The sequence below is a fragment of the Somniosus microcephalus genome, chromosome 9 (genome assembly GCF_052327205.1).
Source record: "Somniosus microcephalus isolate GS21.2 chromosome 9, FLI_Smic_1.0, whole genome shotgun sequence".
Classification (NCBI taxonomy): Eukaryota; Metazoa; Chordata; class Chondrichthyes; order Squaliformes; family Somniosidae; genus Somniosus; species Somniosus microcephalus.
This window is the reverse complement of record NC_140995.1, coordinates 230,047,248-230,066,038: the sequence shown is the minus strand read 5'-3', so window position 1 is coordinate 230,066,038 and position 18,791 is coordinate 230,047,248. Positions and strand designations below refer to the sequence as shown.

The following is an 18,791-nucleotide window of genomic DNA, read 5'->3' as shown; positions in this document are numbered from 1 at the left end:
AAATGTCTTATATTATGGTCACTATTGCCTATATGTTCCCCTACTTTTTCTTATGTTGCTGGAAGGCATGGGAACCATATCCCCAACAAGATGTTGGCACTAAGTTGAAAGAAAAGTGGACTTGAGGATGAATTATGGAGATTCCATGGATCTTGTGTATTGCACTATATCAATACTATTATGTTCGAACAATCCCAGTGAATGGTATAAATCTGTTCTTGTCTGTGGTGTAAGGTTCTCTGGATCTGACTTTTTTTGTAAAATGTTCAATCCATTTCAGCCAACAAGAAGCACGAAAAGGAGTCGACTCTTCAGTGAAGAGGAGGAGAGGCAGCTGCAGAACACCAAGTCTCCCAAACGGAACCAGAGAGTTGCCATGCAACCTCAGGTGTGACCTCCCTTACTATGAACAAAACCACATTTTGTGACTGACTGACGTGAAGATTTTTTATAAAAGTGGTACATTAAAAACTCACAGGGTAAGAGTTTCCCCGCAGCTTGTACCATCCCTGGCTCTGAGAGGGCAGGGTGGCTGCCTTTTCTTCCCGGGCCTCAGCCAGTGCATCTCTTGTCAGCAACTAAGTGGTACATCAGAGCAGACCAAGGGGGCCTAGTCAGTCCTCTAGTCCCACCTTCCCTGTTTGGGAAGTGCCTGCTCTCTGCTCCGCATCTCTCCAGAGAAGCATGGCTGTGATCAGTTTGACAAGGCAAACAGAATACTGCCAAAATAAAGTAGTGCAAGGCGGAGGGTGTGATGCTTAAACTGTGTACCGAGCTCTGGTTGGAACACATTTTGAGTGCTGTCCTGTTCTCACCGAGGTACAGTCTTGGAGGTGGTCTTGGAAGGAGCCTTGAGACTGATTTTTCCCCCACCCCACCCTGTCATCCCACAGCCTCTGAATGGGATTGCCATTTCGTACAGAATCGGGAGCACTTGGTCCTCTGGGCCATCGTCGCCGTCTAGAAACGGGGCTGAGACTGACCAAACCTATTTCTCGTAGTGCCCTTGCACCCAAAAGGCATTCATTCCATTAATCTGGACTGGATTTGAACTGTGGTGACAGCTCTGTGTGCAATTTGCCGCGCCACCAGCCCGCCCCCCCCCCCCCCCCCCTCAAAAAAATTGTCTAAATATTTTACCCTTTGCTCGTCTTAACTTCACAAAAGATTCATCTCCAATCCTTTTATATATAAAATGTAAACAAAAACCACACAGGCTTTTTCTTCCATTTTCAATACATTTATAATCTCTCGTCAGAAATTTTCTGCGGCCTTGGCAACGCCCGACAAGAAGGCCGCCCAGAAGATCGGCCTACGCCTGCGGAACCTGCTGAAACTTCCCAAGGCGCACAAGTGGTGCATCTACGAGTGGTTTTACTCAAATATCGACAAGTAGGCTTCATCTGGCTTTCTTAACATTTGGTTCTGCAATCTCCCGTTTCCTTGTCCTTCCCACGCGTGTAAATTCCGGTCCGTTCTGTTTCCTAGGCCGCTTTTCGAGGGGGATAATGATTTCTGTGTGTGCCTGAAGGAGTCCTTCCCAAATCTAAAAACCAGGAAGCTGACCAGAGTCGAGTGGGGGAAGATCAGGAGGCTAATGGGGAAACCGAGGCGGTAAGTTGTGGGGAGGGGAGCAGTGCGGTGCTGCCGGGACTGGGCAAGTTGTGAAATTGAATTTGGTAAATCTGGTCATTGGGCAGGTGCGGGGGGGGGGTGAAAGAAATGACTGGGAAAGCTGCCAGATTGTTGTCAACACCCAACTGGTTCGCTGATTAACCTCCCAGGGAAGGGAGCCTGCTGCCTCTGTCTGGCATACTCGCCACTCCAGTCCCACGATCTTGACTCCGTGCCCTCAAGTGACCTGGCAAGCCGCAGCGTTGTACAAACAATCGCTACCAAGCAGGGCAAATGGGGGCGAATGATAAATGAGGTCCTGCCACCACCGGCTGTGTCACAAGATTGAATAAGAGCTGAATGTGGTTTGCTGGGGTCACTGGCTGTATGCCGGATTAGTGACAAAGGCAGCAACTTGCTGCAAAATAATCCACCAGCAAGAGCAGCAGAACCCAACTCGAAGCAGAAAGCGCGTGTCGGGGCTGCTATAGCTCCGGTGTAGATCCAGCAGCGCGCTCTTCCTCCACCTGCGGGTCACCTGTTTCTGCTGGCATCGCCTTGCTCACTGCAACTCTCTGTTGGAAGCAGGAAGATGCTCGCTTCTGGGGCTTTGCCAGACCGCCGTAGAGCAACTCGAGCAGCACCCCTGCCTGCCCACCCGACAAACTGCAGCCATCATGGGCAAGCAGCAGCTGGGAGACTCTGCCCCTCACCGGTGTTCCCTCTAATTGTTTTTTGACTGCGCAGCCAATTCAAATTTCCGCGCATGCGTGTTTTTTCCATTGTGCAAGCGGCCTGCGCTGGACCCCCAGAGCGCCCCATGCAGCTTAATGGGAACATTCACCCCCCCCCCCCGATGCTTATTAGCCCTTCCTCACCAAACTCTATCACTGGAATAAAGGCTGCTGCCTTAATTCATCTGCTTGCCTCAGTCCTGATGCCTGATCCTTACCTGCAGTTGCAGAGCCAAACAGCCGAGAGAGAGAGTGAAAAGCAGTGAACGAGCTCTGAAAGACGAAGTGAGACACGCACACAAGTAAAGGAGATGAAAACCGAGTGTAAAATAGGTCCGAGTTGGACCTTTAGTTTAACTCGTGATTCTGCTCAATGTAAGCTGGAGCAGCCCACTCGCTAACTGTGATGCGTGGACCTGGCTCGCTGTGGCAGAGCAGTACCCTGGGCACTGGAAGAAAGACCGCTACAGTGCAAAATGATCGTTGTGTGGTCCCGACAGCTCGCACAGGGTTATATCCTGTGTGAAAATGTTAGTGCACTTGCTACAATGGCAATTGCAGCCAGTGAGTTGAAGGCGTGCGATTGTAACACTTTCTCCTGTGCTGCAGCTGTTCAGCGGCATTCTTTGCGGAGGAGCGGTCTGCCTTGCAACACAAACGACAGAAGATCCGACTCCTGCAACAGAGGAAAGTGACGGAGCTGTCCCAGTACAAAGACCTCCCAGACGAAATCCCCTTACCTCTGGTTATAGGGACAAAAGTCACTGGTAAGTCAATTACCCCAGAACTTAATTTCACCCCCCATCAACTCTTACTGTGCACAGTTCTGGTCTCCATATTATAAAAAGGATATAGAGGCACTGGAGAATGTGCAAAAAAGATTTACAAGGATGATACCAGAACTGGAATTATACGCATCAGCAAAGAATGAACAGGCTGGGGCTCTCTTTAGGCTGAGGGGTAACCTGATAGACCTGAAAATTATGAAGGGGTTTGATAGGATAGATGTAGATAAGATATTTCCATTGTGGGGAGACCAGAACTAGGGGCCATATTTATAAGATAGTCACTAATAAATCCAATAGGGAATTCAGGAGAAACTTCTTTACTCAGAGTGGTGAGAATGTAGAACTCGCTACCACGGAGTAGTTGAGGGGAGTAGCACAGATACATTTAAGGGCAAGGTAGATAAACACATGAGGGGGAAAGGAATAGAAGGATATACAGGTAGGGTTAGATGAAGTAGGGTGGAGCATAAACACCAGCACCGACCAGTTGGGCTGAATGGCCTATTTCTGTGCTGTAAATTCTATGTAAAACTACTAACAAGTGTCTAATAACAACCATAGCAATGATGATTCAAAATGTATAAATACAGGCCTTAAAACTCAGGATATCCTGTGCAGTAAATACCAGTAATAGTACCAATCATCGTGATTAAACTGAAATGCAGACTAAACCATGGTCCATTACAGGGTATTCAGTTGACTCAGTGGTAGCATTAAAATAGTTCGTGCCCTCATTCAGTGACATGTTGCACCCTGACTTAAGTTTGATCATTTCTCCACTTCCCTCTGTTTTCTCTTTCTCCCCCCACCCCTTACTTTAGCACGACTTCGAGGTGTTCACGACGGCCTGTTTACGGGGCAGATCGACGCTGTTGACACTATTAACGCAACATACCGAGTCACGTTTGACCGGACGGGACTGGGAACGCACACTGTACCTGATTATGAAGTTCTTGTAAGTAAATAATTGCCTTTTTTTATGCTAACAATTCCCAAATTTGAGATTACCAGGTGACTTTGAGAAGCAGAAAAACAGTAAGATTTTACCAGCAATTTGTTTTACCTCTGAATGTGGATGATGCTCAAGGGCGCATATCGTAGAATCTTACAGCGCAGCAGGAGGCCATCGTGCCTGTGCCAGCTCTTTGAAAGAACTCTCCAATTCGTCCCATTCCTCTGCTCTTTCCCCACAGCCGTGCTTGTCCTTGCCCTCAGTTACCCTGAAGGTGCTGCCGGGTCTTGAACAATTGTTTTTGTGCAGCTGGGTGGCTTGCCTGGTCACTTCAGAGAGCTTTAAGAGTCAACCGCGTAGTGTGGGACTGGAGTCACATGTAGGCCCAGACCAGATAGAGGTGGCTGGTTCCCTTCTCTGAAGGACATTAGTGAACCGGGTGGGTTTTTAAACCACCATCCAGACGCTTTTCATGGTCACTTTTTTATATATGATGCCAGCCTACAGATCACCAGATTTATTGTATTTAATGACACAACTCACCATGTTGGGATATAAACTCTCAACTTGCTAGTCCAGTGCCATAGCCACTACACTGCTGCAACCTATGTTTTGTTGCTCTAAGATTGCAATTTAAAAAAAAAGTTTACATTTATAATTGAGTTTAGAATCTTCATGTATTTTTGCTCTCACCCTCAGAGTAACGAGACTCATGAAACTATGCCCATCACCGCCTTCGCTCAGAAGCAGCGACCTTCCAGGTATTACTTGACGCCACCGCGGCTGCCTTACACTACCAGCGCCCAGTCTCCCATCACAGTAAGTTGCTTCTTTCACTTCAGTGCTATTACTGGCCTATCAGCAAAAGGAAGTATTCAGCATTGGGTTTTGTGTCTGCGGATGTGCCATTCTGTGATTATTTTTTTTTTATTTTTTTTTATTTTTTTTTCCCCCTCTTCTCTCCTTCCCTTTCCTCACCCCTGCCTTAATGATCAAGTTGTCAAAATGCTGGTTGTCATCGTTTGATTGAGGGACACCAGTGTTTTGAATTTGTGGATAACTCGGAATCTTACCACACAGAAGGAGGCCATTTGGGCCATCACGCCTGTGCTGGCTCTTTGGTAGCGCTCTCCAATTAGTCCCACTCCCCTGCTCGTTCCCCATAGCTCTGCAAATTTATCCACGGATTTATTCAATTTGCTTTTGGAAATTACTGTTGAATCTGCTTCCAGTAGCCTTTCAGGCAGTGCATTCCAGATCATCATAACTCGCTACGTAAAAAAAAATTCTCCCCTTCTCTCCTCTGGCTCGTCGGTCAACAACCTTAAATCTGTGTCCTCTGGTTACCAACCCTTCTGCCACTGGAAACAGTTTCTCCTTATTTTATCAAGACCCTTCATAATTTTGAGCTATTACATTAAAAACGTAAGTTAATTTCAAATCGCCCCTTAACTTTCGCTGCTCTAAGGAGAATAACCCCAGCTTCTCTAGTTAACTCGAGCTGCAAGGTGTGGCACTGAGTCACGCAGACACCATGGCGTGAGGTTCCATTCCCCTGTTCCGTGCTGTTGGGAAGATAGGAACAGGAGTAGGCCATTCAGCCCTTTTGAGATTGTTCCACCATTCAGTTAGATCATGGCTGATCTGTAGCTCCACTACATTTCAAGTTCAGCTGATCTCAACTAGGGCGGCAAACCGGTGCTACATTTTGCCTCCGTGCTCTTCAGCAAGGGAGAGGCGATGGAGGGGTGGTATAAGCTCGGAGCAGATCGGCAGAGAGAGAGTGAGTCGAAGCTGAGTTTGATGCTTTATGGATGGGGGAGAAGATAGAAGCCCATGTTTGGGGTGTATTGGGGGGTAAGTTGGAAGCCGTGCTTTTGCAGGAGCTGTGTCTAATTGTGAACCCACAAATGTCACTGATTTTAATCTGAAAGCTATTGATTGTGAAGAATAAAAATGTTTAAAATTAGCTTGCGTTTTTAATGTAATAGTTCAGAATTTTCAAAGGGAGCCCATGCCCTCAACACCGCTAGCAATATATCACCAGTTTGGAAGGACGATTACAATTACCCACAGCTCTGCCTGGAATAATCTGATGGGCAGTAAGATTGAGCTCAATTCCCCTAATTATTACACTTTTTTTTTTTAAGTGTTTTTTCTCCCAGTAATCTCCTGCTGCTACTAGGGGAATGAAGATTATAAAATATACAGGAAAAATTCATTCCCAACTAGTGAATCAAAATCAGTTTTCACTGAAATTGAGCAAATGTCCTTTTTTTAAGATGGTTCAAAAATGCAATGTGCATTTTAATTGGTAATTTTCAAGATAGTGGAAAGTGCATTTCTGGAGTGGGGGGGGGGGGGCTGACCCAGACTGCCCCCACCCTTCTAGAAAATAATGCTTGTATCTTCAACATTTCTATCTTCTTTCAAGCTATCACGTACTTAGAGTGAAGGATGGTGTGGTATACCTCCAGTGTAAGGTACAAGCCCGTGTCTCACTGCTCTTTCACTGTAATTACTTGCTTTCACATGTCACCGGCTTTTATTCAGGACCATTTTTAAGGTTCAGATTTTTGGGTACTGTCCTGTTTGGAGGCCGCCAGTCAGCTTTTGCTAGTTTCCCAGGTTGGCACGTATGGTTGTAAAACATTGCACCCTGTTTAGGCTTACTCGTGAAGGATGGGCTATTGGTCAAGGAACTGGCTTTCAGAAGGTGGTAGGGAAGTTCAGAGGTGAGGTGACGTGACAGTTGGGGATGTTCAGAGGTGACCGTTTGATACTAAGAGGGTGGACATTGTTGTGTTTCTGCTCCAGGTGAGAATTTTCTGTACTCTGTCCGTCTGGGAGTCCAGATGTTGCCATTGATGAAAATCTGTGCGTCATCTCTCCCTTTATCCTGCTAAACCTCTGAAAAATGAGCGCGCAAGGTGGCTTAATAATGTAAGCTGACCATTCAGAGCATTGTCAAGCTTCCTACCCATCCCGGTGACTCGCATCTCACCTCTTAAGACGGGCAGTCTGAGACGGCATCAGTGGAGATTCGAGGCTTAGCGAGTAGCCAAACAGCTTCCGGTAGGGAGAGCAGGTGACGTGAAAGAAAACTGGTTTGTCTCATTTGGAGCATGGCGAGGGGGGGGGGGGGGGAAGTCAACTCATTTGTTTACAACGGAGTCCCAACAATAATTCTTGAGGTTGAAAATTCCATGTTTAAGATGATTAAAGGCATTGATAGGGTAGTTAGAGAAAAACTATTTCCTCTGGTGGAGTCCAGAACAACCTTAAAATTGGAGCTAGGCCGCTCAGGGGCGATGTCGGGAAGCACTTCTTCACAGAAATGGTAGGGACTCTCTCCCTTAAAAAGCTGTTGATGCTGGGGGGTGGTCAATTGAAAATGTCAAAACTGAGATTGCTAGCTATTTGTTGGGCAAGGGTGTTGATGGTTATGGAACCAAGGTGGGTAGATGGAGTTAATCTACAAATCAGCCATGATCTAATTGAATGACAGAACAGGCTCGAGGGGCTGAATGACCTGTTCCTATATTCCTGAGTTTTTTTTTAGGTGATTGAAATAGACTAGACCTGGTTTCTAATTGATTGTACAATACACTGAATGTGAGAGATTGAATAATATATTGGAGTACCACGCAGTGCCAGATATCTGACATGGGGAGCACTACAGTATCTTACAGCTCCCTTCAGTGGGGAAAAAAAACAGTACTGCAGCAGCATAGCACTGATTCAATAGAAAGACAAAGAAGCACCTTTCACAACATCCCAACGTACTTCACATCCAGAGGTACAGTTACTTTTGCAATGTGGGGAAACGCCACAGCCAATTTACGCACAGCAAGGTCCTCCAAACAGCCGAGAGAAATGACCAGTTAATCTGTTCTTTAGTACTGCCATAGGACCTTTTACATCTATCTGAGAGGGTAGACAGGCCTCTGTTTATCATCTCGCCCGAAAGATGGCACCTTCGACACTGCAGCACTCCCTCAGTACTGCATGGATCAAATAAAGAATTTAGGAGGAATTTCTTTGCACATAGAGTTGGTGAGAATGTGGAACGTCATAGAATGATACAGCACAGATGGAGGCCATTTGGCCCATCGTGCCTGTGCCAGCTCTTTGAAAGATCTATCCAATTAGTCCCCCCACACCTGCTCTTCCCCATAGCCCTGAAATTATTTCCCAGCCAAGTATTTATCCAATTCCCTTTCGAAAGTTACTATTGAATCTGCTTCCACCGCCCTTTCAGGCAGTGCGTTCCAGATCACAACTGGCTGTTTTTAAAAAAGAAACCCCACCATCCCCTGCCCCCCTAGTCAACGTTCCCTATAAGGGGGCTGCGCACCTCTGCCGGTCCCGCACAGCCCAGGACTGGCTTTTCCAATGTAAAGTTTTGCGCATACGCGAAGCTGTGAATGGGCCGCGCACCCAAAAAAAAGAGGGAACGCGTCCCTGTTCACCTTTTTCCAGCCCAGCCCAGCCCTGCACCTCACCCATGATCTCTGTCTCTTTACCCCTCCCCCAAAATGGACACCTGGTTGCATCTATCTCCACCAGCCTGCCCCATTTCCAGGAACCCCTTGGAAGTGGGAAGTTTGAGGGGTGTGGGGGAGGTGTTTAACGTCAGCAAGCCGGAGGCTTCTCTGCGGCTGGTGATGTCACGGGGGGGAGGGGTGCCGCCAAGTGTTGCTGCGGTGAGGCGTTAAAGGGCAAAGAGTCCCCCCTAGCAGTAGACCCTGGGAGATTCATACCCCATTCTGGGAGGTTTCGACATCCTAACTGGAATGTCAACATATCACGTGCCCACGTTTCTGGATTGAGTCTTGAAGCCACCACCTTCAGATTCAGAAGTGAGAGAGCTACCACTGAGCCAAGGCTGACAGCAGAAAACCACCTTTTGCATTAGGAGTCATTCCCGAGTGTTTCTACATGCTCGTTGCCATTGTTGCTTTGTTAATGTTGCCTCGTTTTATTTCCCTTTTTTTCCTTTTCACAGGATAACGATCCACTTTTGGGTCAGTCGCCTTGGAAAAGCAAACTGTCGGGCACTGAAGGAGACACGCTTGGGGGCTTTCCAATAGAATTTCTTATCCAGGTGGTAAGTGTGTGTGTTCTTTATATATCAAAAACTTTCCTATAAATGTTTACTATTTAAGTAAATTCATAAATTATATTGAGTAAATAGAGGAAATTCATGCAAGGTTGAATGGGGCTGAGTAACAGGCACTGTCCAGCCTGGTGAATGGGGCTGAGTAACGGGCACCGTCCAGCCTGGTGAATGGGGCGGAGTAACGGGCACTGTCCAGCCTGGTGAATGGGGCTGAGTAACGGGCACCGTCCAGCCTGGTGAATGGGGCTGAGTAACAGGCACTGTCCAGCCTGGTGAATGGGACTGAGTAACAGGCACTGTCCAGCCTGGTGAATGGGGCTGAGTAACGGGCACCGTCCAGCCTGGTGAATGGGGCTGAGTAACAGGCACTGTCCAGCCTGGTGAATGGGACTGAGTAACGGGCACTGTCCAGCCTGGTGAATGGGGCGGAGTAACGGGCACCGTCCAGCCTGGTGAATGGGGCTGAGTAACGGGCACCGTCCAGCCTGGTGAATGGGGCTGAGTAGCGGGCACCGTCCAGCCTGGTGAATGGGGCTGAGTAACGGGCACTGTCCAGCCTGGTGAATGGGGCGGAGTAACGGGCACCGTCCAGCCTGGTGAATGGGGCTGAGTAACGGGCACTGTCCAGCCTGGTGAATGGGGCTGAGTAACGGGCACTATCCAGCCTGGTGAATGGGGCTGAGTAACGGGCACCGTCCAGCCTGGTGAATGGGGCTGAGTAACGGGCACCGTCCAGCCTGGTGAATGGGGCTGAGTAACGGGCACCGTCCAGCCTGGTGAATGGGGCTGAGTAACGGGCACTGTCCAGCCTGGTGAATGGGGCTGAGTAACGGGCACCGTCCAGCCTGGTGAATGGGACGGAGTAATGGGCACCGTCCAGCCTGGTGAATGGGACGGAGTAATGGGCACCGTCCAGCCTGGTGAATGGGACGGAGTAATGGGCACCGTCCAGCCTGGTGAATGGGACGGAGTAACGGGCACCGTCCAGCCTGGTGAATGGGGCTGAGTAACGGGCACTGCCCAGCCTGGTGAATGGGACTGAGTAACGGGCACCGTCCAGCCTGGTGAATGGGGCTGAGTAACGGGCACTGTTCAGCCTGGTGAATGGGGCGGAGTAACGGGCACTGTCCAGCCTGGTGAATGGGGCTGAGTAACGGGCACTGTCCAGCCTGGTGAATGGGGCTGAGTAACGGGCACCGTCCAGCCTGGTGAATGGGACGGAGTAACGGGCACCGTCCAGCCTGGTGAATGGGGCTGAGTAACGGGCACCGTCCAGCCTGGTGAATGGGGCTGAGTAACGGGCACCGTCCAGCCTGGTGAATGGGACGGAGTAACGGGCACCGTCCAGCCTGGTGAATGGGGCTGAGTAACGGGCACCGCCCAGCCTGGTGAATGGGGCTGAGTAACGGGCACTGCCCAGCCTGGTGAATGGGACTGAGTAACGGGCACTGTCCAGCCTGGTGAATGGGACTGAGTAACGGGCACCGCCCAGCCTGGTGAATGGGGTGGAGTAACGGGCACCGTCCAGCCTGGTGAATGGGACGGAGTAACGGGCACTGCCCAGCCTGGTGAATGGGACTGAGTAACGGGCACTGTCCAGCCTGGTGAATGGGACTGAGTAACGGGCACCGCCCAGCCTGGTGAATGGGGTGGAGTAACGGGCACCGTCCAGCCTGGTGAATGGGACGGAGTAACGGGCACTGCCCAGCCTGGTGAATGGGGCTGAGTAACGGGCTTCCACTCAATTTTGATTCCATTCCCTATTGAGCGACTCACTGCAGAGTCTGAATATGATCTATAAAATGAAGCAATAACATGTTACGAGATGATTGTTGTAAATGTGTATCCAGCTGTGATGACTGAGACTTTCCAAGACCTAGAGGTGATCCAGAGAAGAGTCATAAACGTGATTCCTAGCGTCTGAGCATTGAGTTCTGAGGGTACCTAGGAGGAACTTGGGCTCTTCAGCCTTGGCAGTCACAAGGCACATTCGAAAGCTATAAGACAACAAACAGATTAGTAATGGGGGAATTGGATGCTGTGGGGGGGGGTGGAAACGGCAATGTCTCTTGACGGATGCGCTAAGATGGGTTGAGTGGCCTTCTGCCTCTAGGTTGATCTCATGAAGTGCAGTGGGTTCCATATCTTTTCGATACAATGGGCTTAGAACCAGTGCATCCCCAAGAATCACAACTTGAGTCAGATTTTATTGTAGAACTGCTGTTTTTTGGTAAAGAAAGACTTACATTTATGTAGTGCGACTCACAACCCCAGAATATCCAAAAATGCTTCACTGAGAATGAAGTACATTTTGAAGTGTGGTCACTGTTGTAATGTAGGAAACACTGCAGCCAATGTACGCCCAGCAAGACTCCACAAAGCAATGAGATAATGACCAGATAAACTGCATTAGTGATGATGGTTGAGGGGATAAATGTTGGCCAGGACCCCAGGGAGAATTCTCCTGCTCTTCTTGAAATAATGCCATGGGATCTTTTACGTCCAACTGAGGGGGCAAGCGGGGCCTCTGTTTAACGTCTCCTCCAAAAGAGTGTGCAGCACTCCCTCAGTACTGCACCGGAGCGTCGGCCTGGATTATGTGCTCAAGTCTCTGGAATGGACCCACGATCTTCTGACTTGGAGGAAAGAGTGCTACCAACTGAACCACGGCTGACCCAATATCACCGGGATCACTTCAGTGTTAACCATGATCTTCCTGGTGACTGCCAGTAAAGCCCTTTGTGCTGCTGCAGTCCCATCCTAAACTATTGGTTCAAAATGCGTTTATGGTTTTCGAACTGGAAAATCCATCTCCGCCCCATGTCCTGCTCTATTGATGTGGAGCGTCACCCTGGCAGTCTGTGAGCATCCCCGCCCCGTGTCCTGTTCTATTGATGTGGAGAGTCACCCTGGCAGTCTGTGACTGAGCGTCCCCGCCCCGTGTCCTGTTCTATTGATGTGGAGCGTCACCCTGGCAGTCTGTGACTGAGCGTCTCCGCCCCGTGTCCTGTTCTATTGATGTGGAGAGTCACCCTGGCAGTCTGTGACTGAGCGTCTCCGCCCCGTGTCCTGTTCTATTGATGTGGAGCGTCACCCTGGCAGTCTGTGACTGAGCGTCTCCGCCCCGTGTCCTGTTCTATTGATGTGGAGAGTCACCCTGGCAGTCTGTGACTGAGCATCCCCGCCCCGTGTCCTGCTCTATTGATGTGGAGTGTCACCCTGGCAGTCTGTGACTGAGCGTCTCCGCCCCGTGTCCTGTTCTATTGATGTGGAGCGTCACCCTGGCAGTCTGTGACTGAGCGTCTCCGCCCCGTGTCCTGTTCTATTGATGTGGAGCGTCACCCTGGCAGTCTGTGAGCATCCCTGCCCCGTGTCCTGCTCTATTGATGTGGAGAGTCACCCTGGCAGTCTGTGACTGCGCGTCTCCGCCCCTTGTCCTGCTCTATTGATGTGGAGCGTCACCCTGGCAGTCTGACTGAGCGTCTCCGCCCCGTGTCCTGTTCTATTGATGTGGAGAGTCACCCTGGCAGTCTGTGACTGAGTGGGGAAATGGGCCCTGTTACTGCAACCAAAATACACAGGTGAGTATTTTGGATAAATGATAGTTTAGTGGTATTACCCAGACTCCAATCCACTCTTTAAACCAATGTGAGCACTTGTTATGTAAAGTTGTGGTCCTTGGCCAGCAAAGCCTGCTACAGTTGGTAAGTGTTGTGGTGATCTGGAACACTCTGCCTGAAAGGGTGGTGGAAGCAGATTTAATAGTAACTTTCAAAAGGGATAAATACTTGAAATGAAAACATTTTACAGGGCTGTGGAGAAAGAGCAAGGGGAGTGGGACGAATTGGATACTCTTCTGTGCTCTATGATTCTAAGTGTGGAGATTGCTCTACAGCAAATCCCTCACCCGAAAAGAGCCGCATGTAACTTGATCAATACAGGCCATATATCCCCAATCTATCCCGAGTTAGTTGGACTCCACTGGGCAACAGATGGGCCACTTCAGTTCACCTCCGCGCTCCTGGATTAGAGGGAGAAATCGGCCAGGGCTTTCATTCCTCATTGCTATCCAGTGCTGGGAAGTCTGCCCATGTGGGTGCTCAATGAGGTCATGTTTGGCTGTGATGCCTTCTGGGTGGAATAGCCTTCCATCACTTGTTGTCCAAGCTCTTGCATGAAGAATGGCCGCTTTGGTACAATAGCAGAGGACAGCTGAGCCCAACGAGAATCGGTGCCTTCAGGAGAAAATTAGCAACAATTTTTTTTATTGCACAGGGGAAATAAAATAGCTATGTCTGTAAGTTGAATAATTCAGTGAACATTACTCGTTTTTAATTGATTTTCTTATCTTGTGGAGGAAGTTTCTGCGCGATGTGACTGATCCGAACCTGAGCTTCTAGTGAGCCTACTTCCTACATCTTTGCGTCAGACATACTGTATATCGATGTCCCTGTATATTGGTTAGACCACACTTGGAGTGCTGTGAACATTTCTGGTCGTCTTGTTATAGAAAGGACATAGAGGCACTGAAGGTGTGAATTTTTTTTACTAGAATGATAACCAAGTTATCAGGAAATATTGAACAGGCTGGGGCTCTTTTTTTTCTTTAGAAAAGCGAAGACTGAGGGGTGACCTGATCGAGGATATGAAAGGGTTTGATAGGGTAGACAGAGAAGTTTCCACTTACAGGCAGGACCAGGACTAGGGGTGTAACTACGACTCTGGATCAGTTACTGTAGTTGAGGGCGTGTTCTCGCTGTCCTCAGTGAGTCGTACCTCCTCATTGGCCCCGCTGGTAACGACAGTTCATTGTTGCCGAAAGCGACTGAGAAAGAAACACGAGATGGATTCCGATCTGCGTAGATCAGTGCCCGAGCAGACACTGGCAAAACCTCAAACAATGTGTTGAGGTTAACCTCGAGGGGTTGAACCTACTCGGATGGGATAGGGCCCGGATAAAAATCGTTCCCGCGGATGTGTTTGCAGAGCCACACTGCACTAAGTGCTTCTGCTGCACTGTTGCTAGGTCTATGTCTAGCGGACCAGCTAAAACGTCCTCATCCACTCAGACCAGAGATAGGGATTTGAGACATATAACATCCTTCTACCTGCCCTATTGGCAACCAGTTCCGTCCGACAGCCAGAGTCCAAGGAACGGACAAACCAATAGGTGATGACCATGGAGTTGCAGATGAAGAAGACCCCACTAATTCAATGGGGCGGGGGTCATTATTTAGCATCCGTACCCAAACATTCCACAACCAAAGCCTATATGCACTCAAGGGTTCGGGAGCAGAACCACTGTTAAGCGATCTGTCTATGGGTCCAGGTACATCTGACGATGACACCTATCCTGAAGGTGTGCGGATTGTGACCGTAACAGCCCGGCAGACGTAATAATCCATTACCCAGCCGATGGCTTGTTCTGCCGCGGATACAATGAGGTATTTCAAACAGTTGGTCTGTTTAGAATCCACCTCCAGAAAAAACATCAAATCAAGTCTTTCAAGACCATGTGCTCTAAATGCAATAAATCTGGCGAATATAGTTCTATCGCTTGTCACTATGCCAATTGTAAAGGCAGTATGTTGCCGAAATCAGATGGCATATTCTCTTGCACGGAATGTGAGGCCATGTTTTCAACGCAGAGAAGCCTCAGCCGGCACAAGAGGCATGAACACCCTACTCTGAGGAACGAGAACAGAAGAGGAGAGCTGGCAGGAAGGACTACGTCTGGTCAGAGGAGACGACAAAACTCCTACTGAAGCTTGAGGTACAGTTCCAGGGCTACCGAGATACTAATAAGAAAATCGGTAGCATTCTGAAATCTAAAACTAACAAACCGATTTCAGATAAAAGTCGTGTCCTCCAAAAAGCGGCCGAAAAAGTGACAACATTGGCCCCGAACAACCCTGAAAGTGGGGGTGATGATCCCGGGCCCTCTGCTCCGGAGGCAAACGTTGACACCAACCAACCTGTCCGGCAGAAACGCCCACTGGGGAGTAGCCCACAGCCCAGGGAGCCTGATGCCCAGCTTACAAAAGCTGAAGAACTCCTCCGTGACAGGAAAGGCCCGGATTATAAGGCCTTAAGCCTGGGTTTAATTGAAGGAATCACGGAGTTAGTGATTGAGAAATCTAAGCCACGGAACATCAAGGTCAAAAATGGGTATTGAGAAAAAACCATGAAGGTGGAACATCTTATAACTCCGGCGCCAAGAAGGGTACAGACAATATATCAGAAGGATCCGAAAAGACTGGCGCGACACATCATGGGGACACCAGCCACAGCAAACTCCTTTATGCAAGGAGGAGCTTGGAAAATTCTTCATGGAGAAGCTATTCAAGCCTATAAAGGCCGAAAAAATTAGAGAGAACTAATGAAAGCCATTGAGAAAAGGGAGATTGAACAAGCACTTGTGGGTATTAACAAGACAACCGCAGCCGGGCCAGACGGCATGAAGATTAATAACATCACTGATATAATGGGAGAGGATGAGAGCATTCTCCCACGTCTCTTTACTCTAGCTCAGAACAGCAACTATACCGGAGACACTGAAGAAAAGCCGTGCAGTGTTGATCCCTAAAACCGAGAATGCTGAACTACTTAACATAGACAACTGGCAGCCGATTACCATCGAGTCACTATTGCTCCGACTCTTTACTAAAATCATGACTAAAAGGCTAAGCGAAGCAGTCGACCTCAATCCCTGGCAGAAGGGATTTGTAGCTGCCACCCCCCGGCTGCAATGAAACTATTGCCATCTTACAAAACGTCATCAAGGAGGCAAAGAGGAATAAGAAGGCGCTGGCCGTTGTCTTTGTTGATTTGGCAAAGGCATTCGATTCAGTTGGCACAATGACTTCCAAGGCACTTGGAGGGGGGGTTGGAGTATAAAAGCGGGAAGTCCTGCTACAACTGTACAAGGTATTGGTGAGACCACACCTGGAGTACTGCGTACAGTTTTGGTCTCATTTAAGGAAGGATATACTTGCATGGGAGGCAGTTCAGAGACGATTCACTAGGTTAATTCCAGAGATGAGGGTTTGACTTATGAGGAAAGGTTGAACAGGCTGGGCCTATACTCATTGGAATTTAGAAGAATGAGAGGTGATCTTATCGAAACATAAAATACTGAGGGGGCTCAACAGGGTAGATACAGAGGATGTTTCCCCTCGTGGGGGAATCTAGAACTCGGGGGCATAGTTTCAGAATAAAGGGTCGCCCTTTTAGAACTGATGAGGAGGAACTTCCTCTGAGGGTCGTAAATTTGTGGAATTCTCTGCCCCAGAGAGCTGTGTGTTGTGTCTCTGTATAATAAGACACAGACTGCAGGAGAACGGTACAACAGGTGTTTACTCAATGTGGATCACACTGGAACTGATCTGTACAGATTACTACTCAGTGTTATATACAGGTGTGGTCACTGCCGGTACTGCAGTATACATGAGCTGTAAAAGATAGTTCCCCACTTAAAGGTATATACATTACAATTCCTCCCCTTTTAGATTAACAGTACCATAACACTCATTTAACAATTAAATATCAAACTAATTACAATTAACACTTAACATGCAACATTAGCTGAAAATAGTCTATTTATATATTCAGTCTTTGGGGAGGCTTCCTGATCCTTTCTGGATAGCGCCTTTCCTGAGTGTCTGTGTCTTGGTGCGGAGGCGATTCTGGCCCCCTGTCGTCGGTTGGTTCATCAGCTTCCGATGCTACTGTTTCTGGGGTAGATGCGACCTGTACGTCGGGTTCATCACCAGGTATGTATGGGCGAGGCATGGGGTTGACTTGTTCCTGTGACTCTAAGATCTGGTCAGCATGGCGTCTCACGATGCTCTCCCCAACGTCCACTGTGTACATTAGTGGCCCCTGCCGTGTGCATATCGTTCCTGGCTGCCATTTTTCTGTTCGGTAGTCGCGGGCCAAGACTGGTTGCCCTATATTGAAGCTCCTTGTTGGCTTCTCATGGATGTGCTGGAATTGCTTACTCTCAACATCTCTTCGTACGTTTGGTCTGAGCAAATCCAGGTGAGATCTTAACCTTCGGTTAAAGAACATCATGGCTGGGGCCTGGTTGGTGACTGCATGTGTCGCATTCCGGTGGGCGAACAGGAAATTGCCCACCTTGTGCTGCAGCGGAATGTTGTCATTGTACATAGCCTTTATTGCCTTCTTAAAGGTTTGTACGAACCTCTCAGCCAATCCATTTGTGGCTGGATGATACGGGGCGGATGTGTAATGCCTTACCCCATTCTTTTTCAAGAACCTCCGGAACTCTTCGGACACAAACTGTGGTCTGTTGTCGGAGCAAATCTGTTCTGGCAAGCCATTCCTGGCAAAAATGGTCCGTAGGACTGCAATAGTTTTCTCCGTGGTGGTGGAGGACATTTTGATGACCTCAGGCCATTTCGAGTGCGCATCCACGGCTATTAAAAACATTGAGTCCATGAATGGACCAGCAAAATCAATATGCACCCGTTGCCATGGAGATGAGGGCCACTCCCATGGGTGTAGAGGGGCCTGTGGTGCATTTTGGACTTTCTGGCATCCTGAGCAACTCTTGGTCAGGTCGTCGATTTGTTTATCGATTCCCGGCCACCACACAAGCCCTGGCTAGGCTTTTCATTTTTACCCCTCCCAGATGACCCTCATGTAGCTCATTGAGCACTCTATCCCTTAACTTGGGTGGAATTACCACTTGGGATCCACACATCAAGGTCCCCCGGCACACTGACAGCTGTTCTCTCCTTGTCGAGAATGCTGGCAACAGTGAGTCGCCATGTGCTGGCCATCCCTTCACCGTCAAATCATATACCCGAGACAGTGTCGGGTCATTTCGGGTTTCCTTTTCGATACAAGCGTTAGTTACCGGTAGGTATTCAACTATAGTCGAATGGAATATTTCGACAGGATCCACTGCTGGTGCTTCCTCTGCAGTAGGCAGTGGCAGGCGTGATAGCCCATCAGCATTTCCATGCTGTTTCGTGCCCTTATATTCAATCTCGTAGTGGTGCGCCCCTAGAAAAAGTGACCATCTTTGTAGTCATTGCGCAGTCATCACCGGAACGCCCTTCTTCGGATTAAAAATGGAGACAAGAGGCTGGTGATCTGTCAGCAAGGTGAATTTCTGCCCGTGCAGATAGTGATTGAACTTTTTCACTCCCCACACTAGGCTGAGGGCCTCCCTGTCAATCTGGGCGTTGTTACGCTCGGCTGAGGTTAGTGATCGTGACGCAAAGGCTATTGGCCTCTCTGAGCCGTCTGAGAATTTGTGCGACAGCACCGCTCCAATGCCGTAGGGTGACTCATCACACGCCAACCGAATTGGTAATGCCGGGTTGTAATGGGCCAATACCTCTTTCGATGTGATTAGTGTTTTGCTCTTCTGGAAAGCTCGTCTACATTCGTCACTCCACTTCCATGGCACCCCAGTTTGCAGTAGGGTGTTCAGTGGGTGCAGTATTGTAGACAAATTTGGCAAGAACTTATGGTAGTAGTTTACCAGCCCGAGGAATGACCTCAGTTGTGACACATTTTCCTGTGCTGGAGCCTTGACTACTGCCTCAATC

The 18,791-nt window shown here is 48.7% G+C and overlaps 1 protein-coding gene across 2 annotated transcripts in view; it reads left to right on the top strand.

Annotated features, from left to right (window-relative positions):
* lin9 (lin-9 DREAM MuvB core complex component) overlaps positions 1–18,791 on the top strand; it is a 121,420-nt gene that overhangs the window by 70,845 nt on the left and 31,784 nt on the right. For both annotated transcript variants that reach the window (XM_085997985.1, XM_085997986.1), the window contains exons 4-10: positions 281–388; positions 1,259–1,392; positions 1,489–1,614; positions 2,958–3,115; positions 3,958–4,091; positions 4,788–4,907; positions 9,097–9,198. In XM_085997985.1, coding sequence (XP_085854111.1) covers positions 281–388; positions 1,259–1,392; positions 1,489–1,614; positions 2,958–3,115; positions 3,958–4,091; positions 4,788–4,907; positions 9,097–9,198 — 882 coding nt within the window. The remainder of the gene's footprint in view (positions 1–280; positions 389–1,258; positions 1,393–1,488; positions 1,615–2,957; positions 3,116–3,957; positions 4,092–4,787; positions 4,908–9,096; positions 9,199–18,791) is intronic.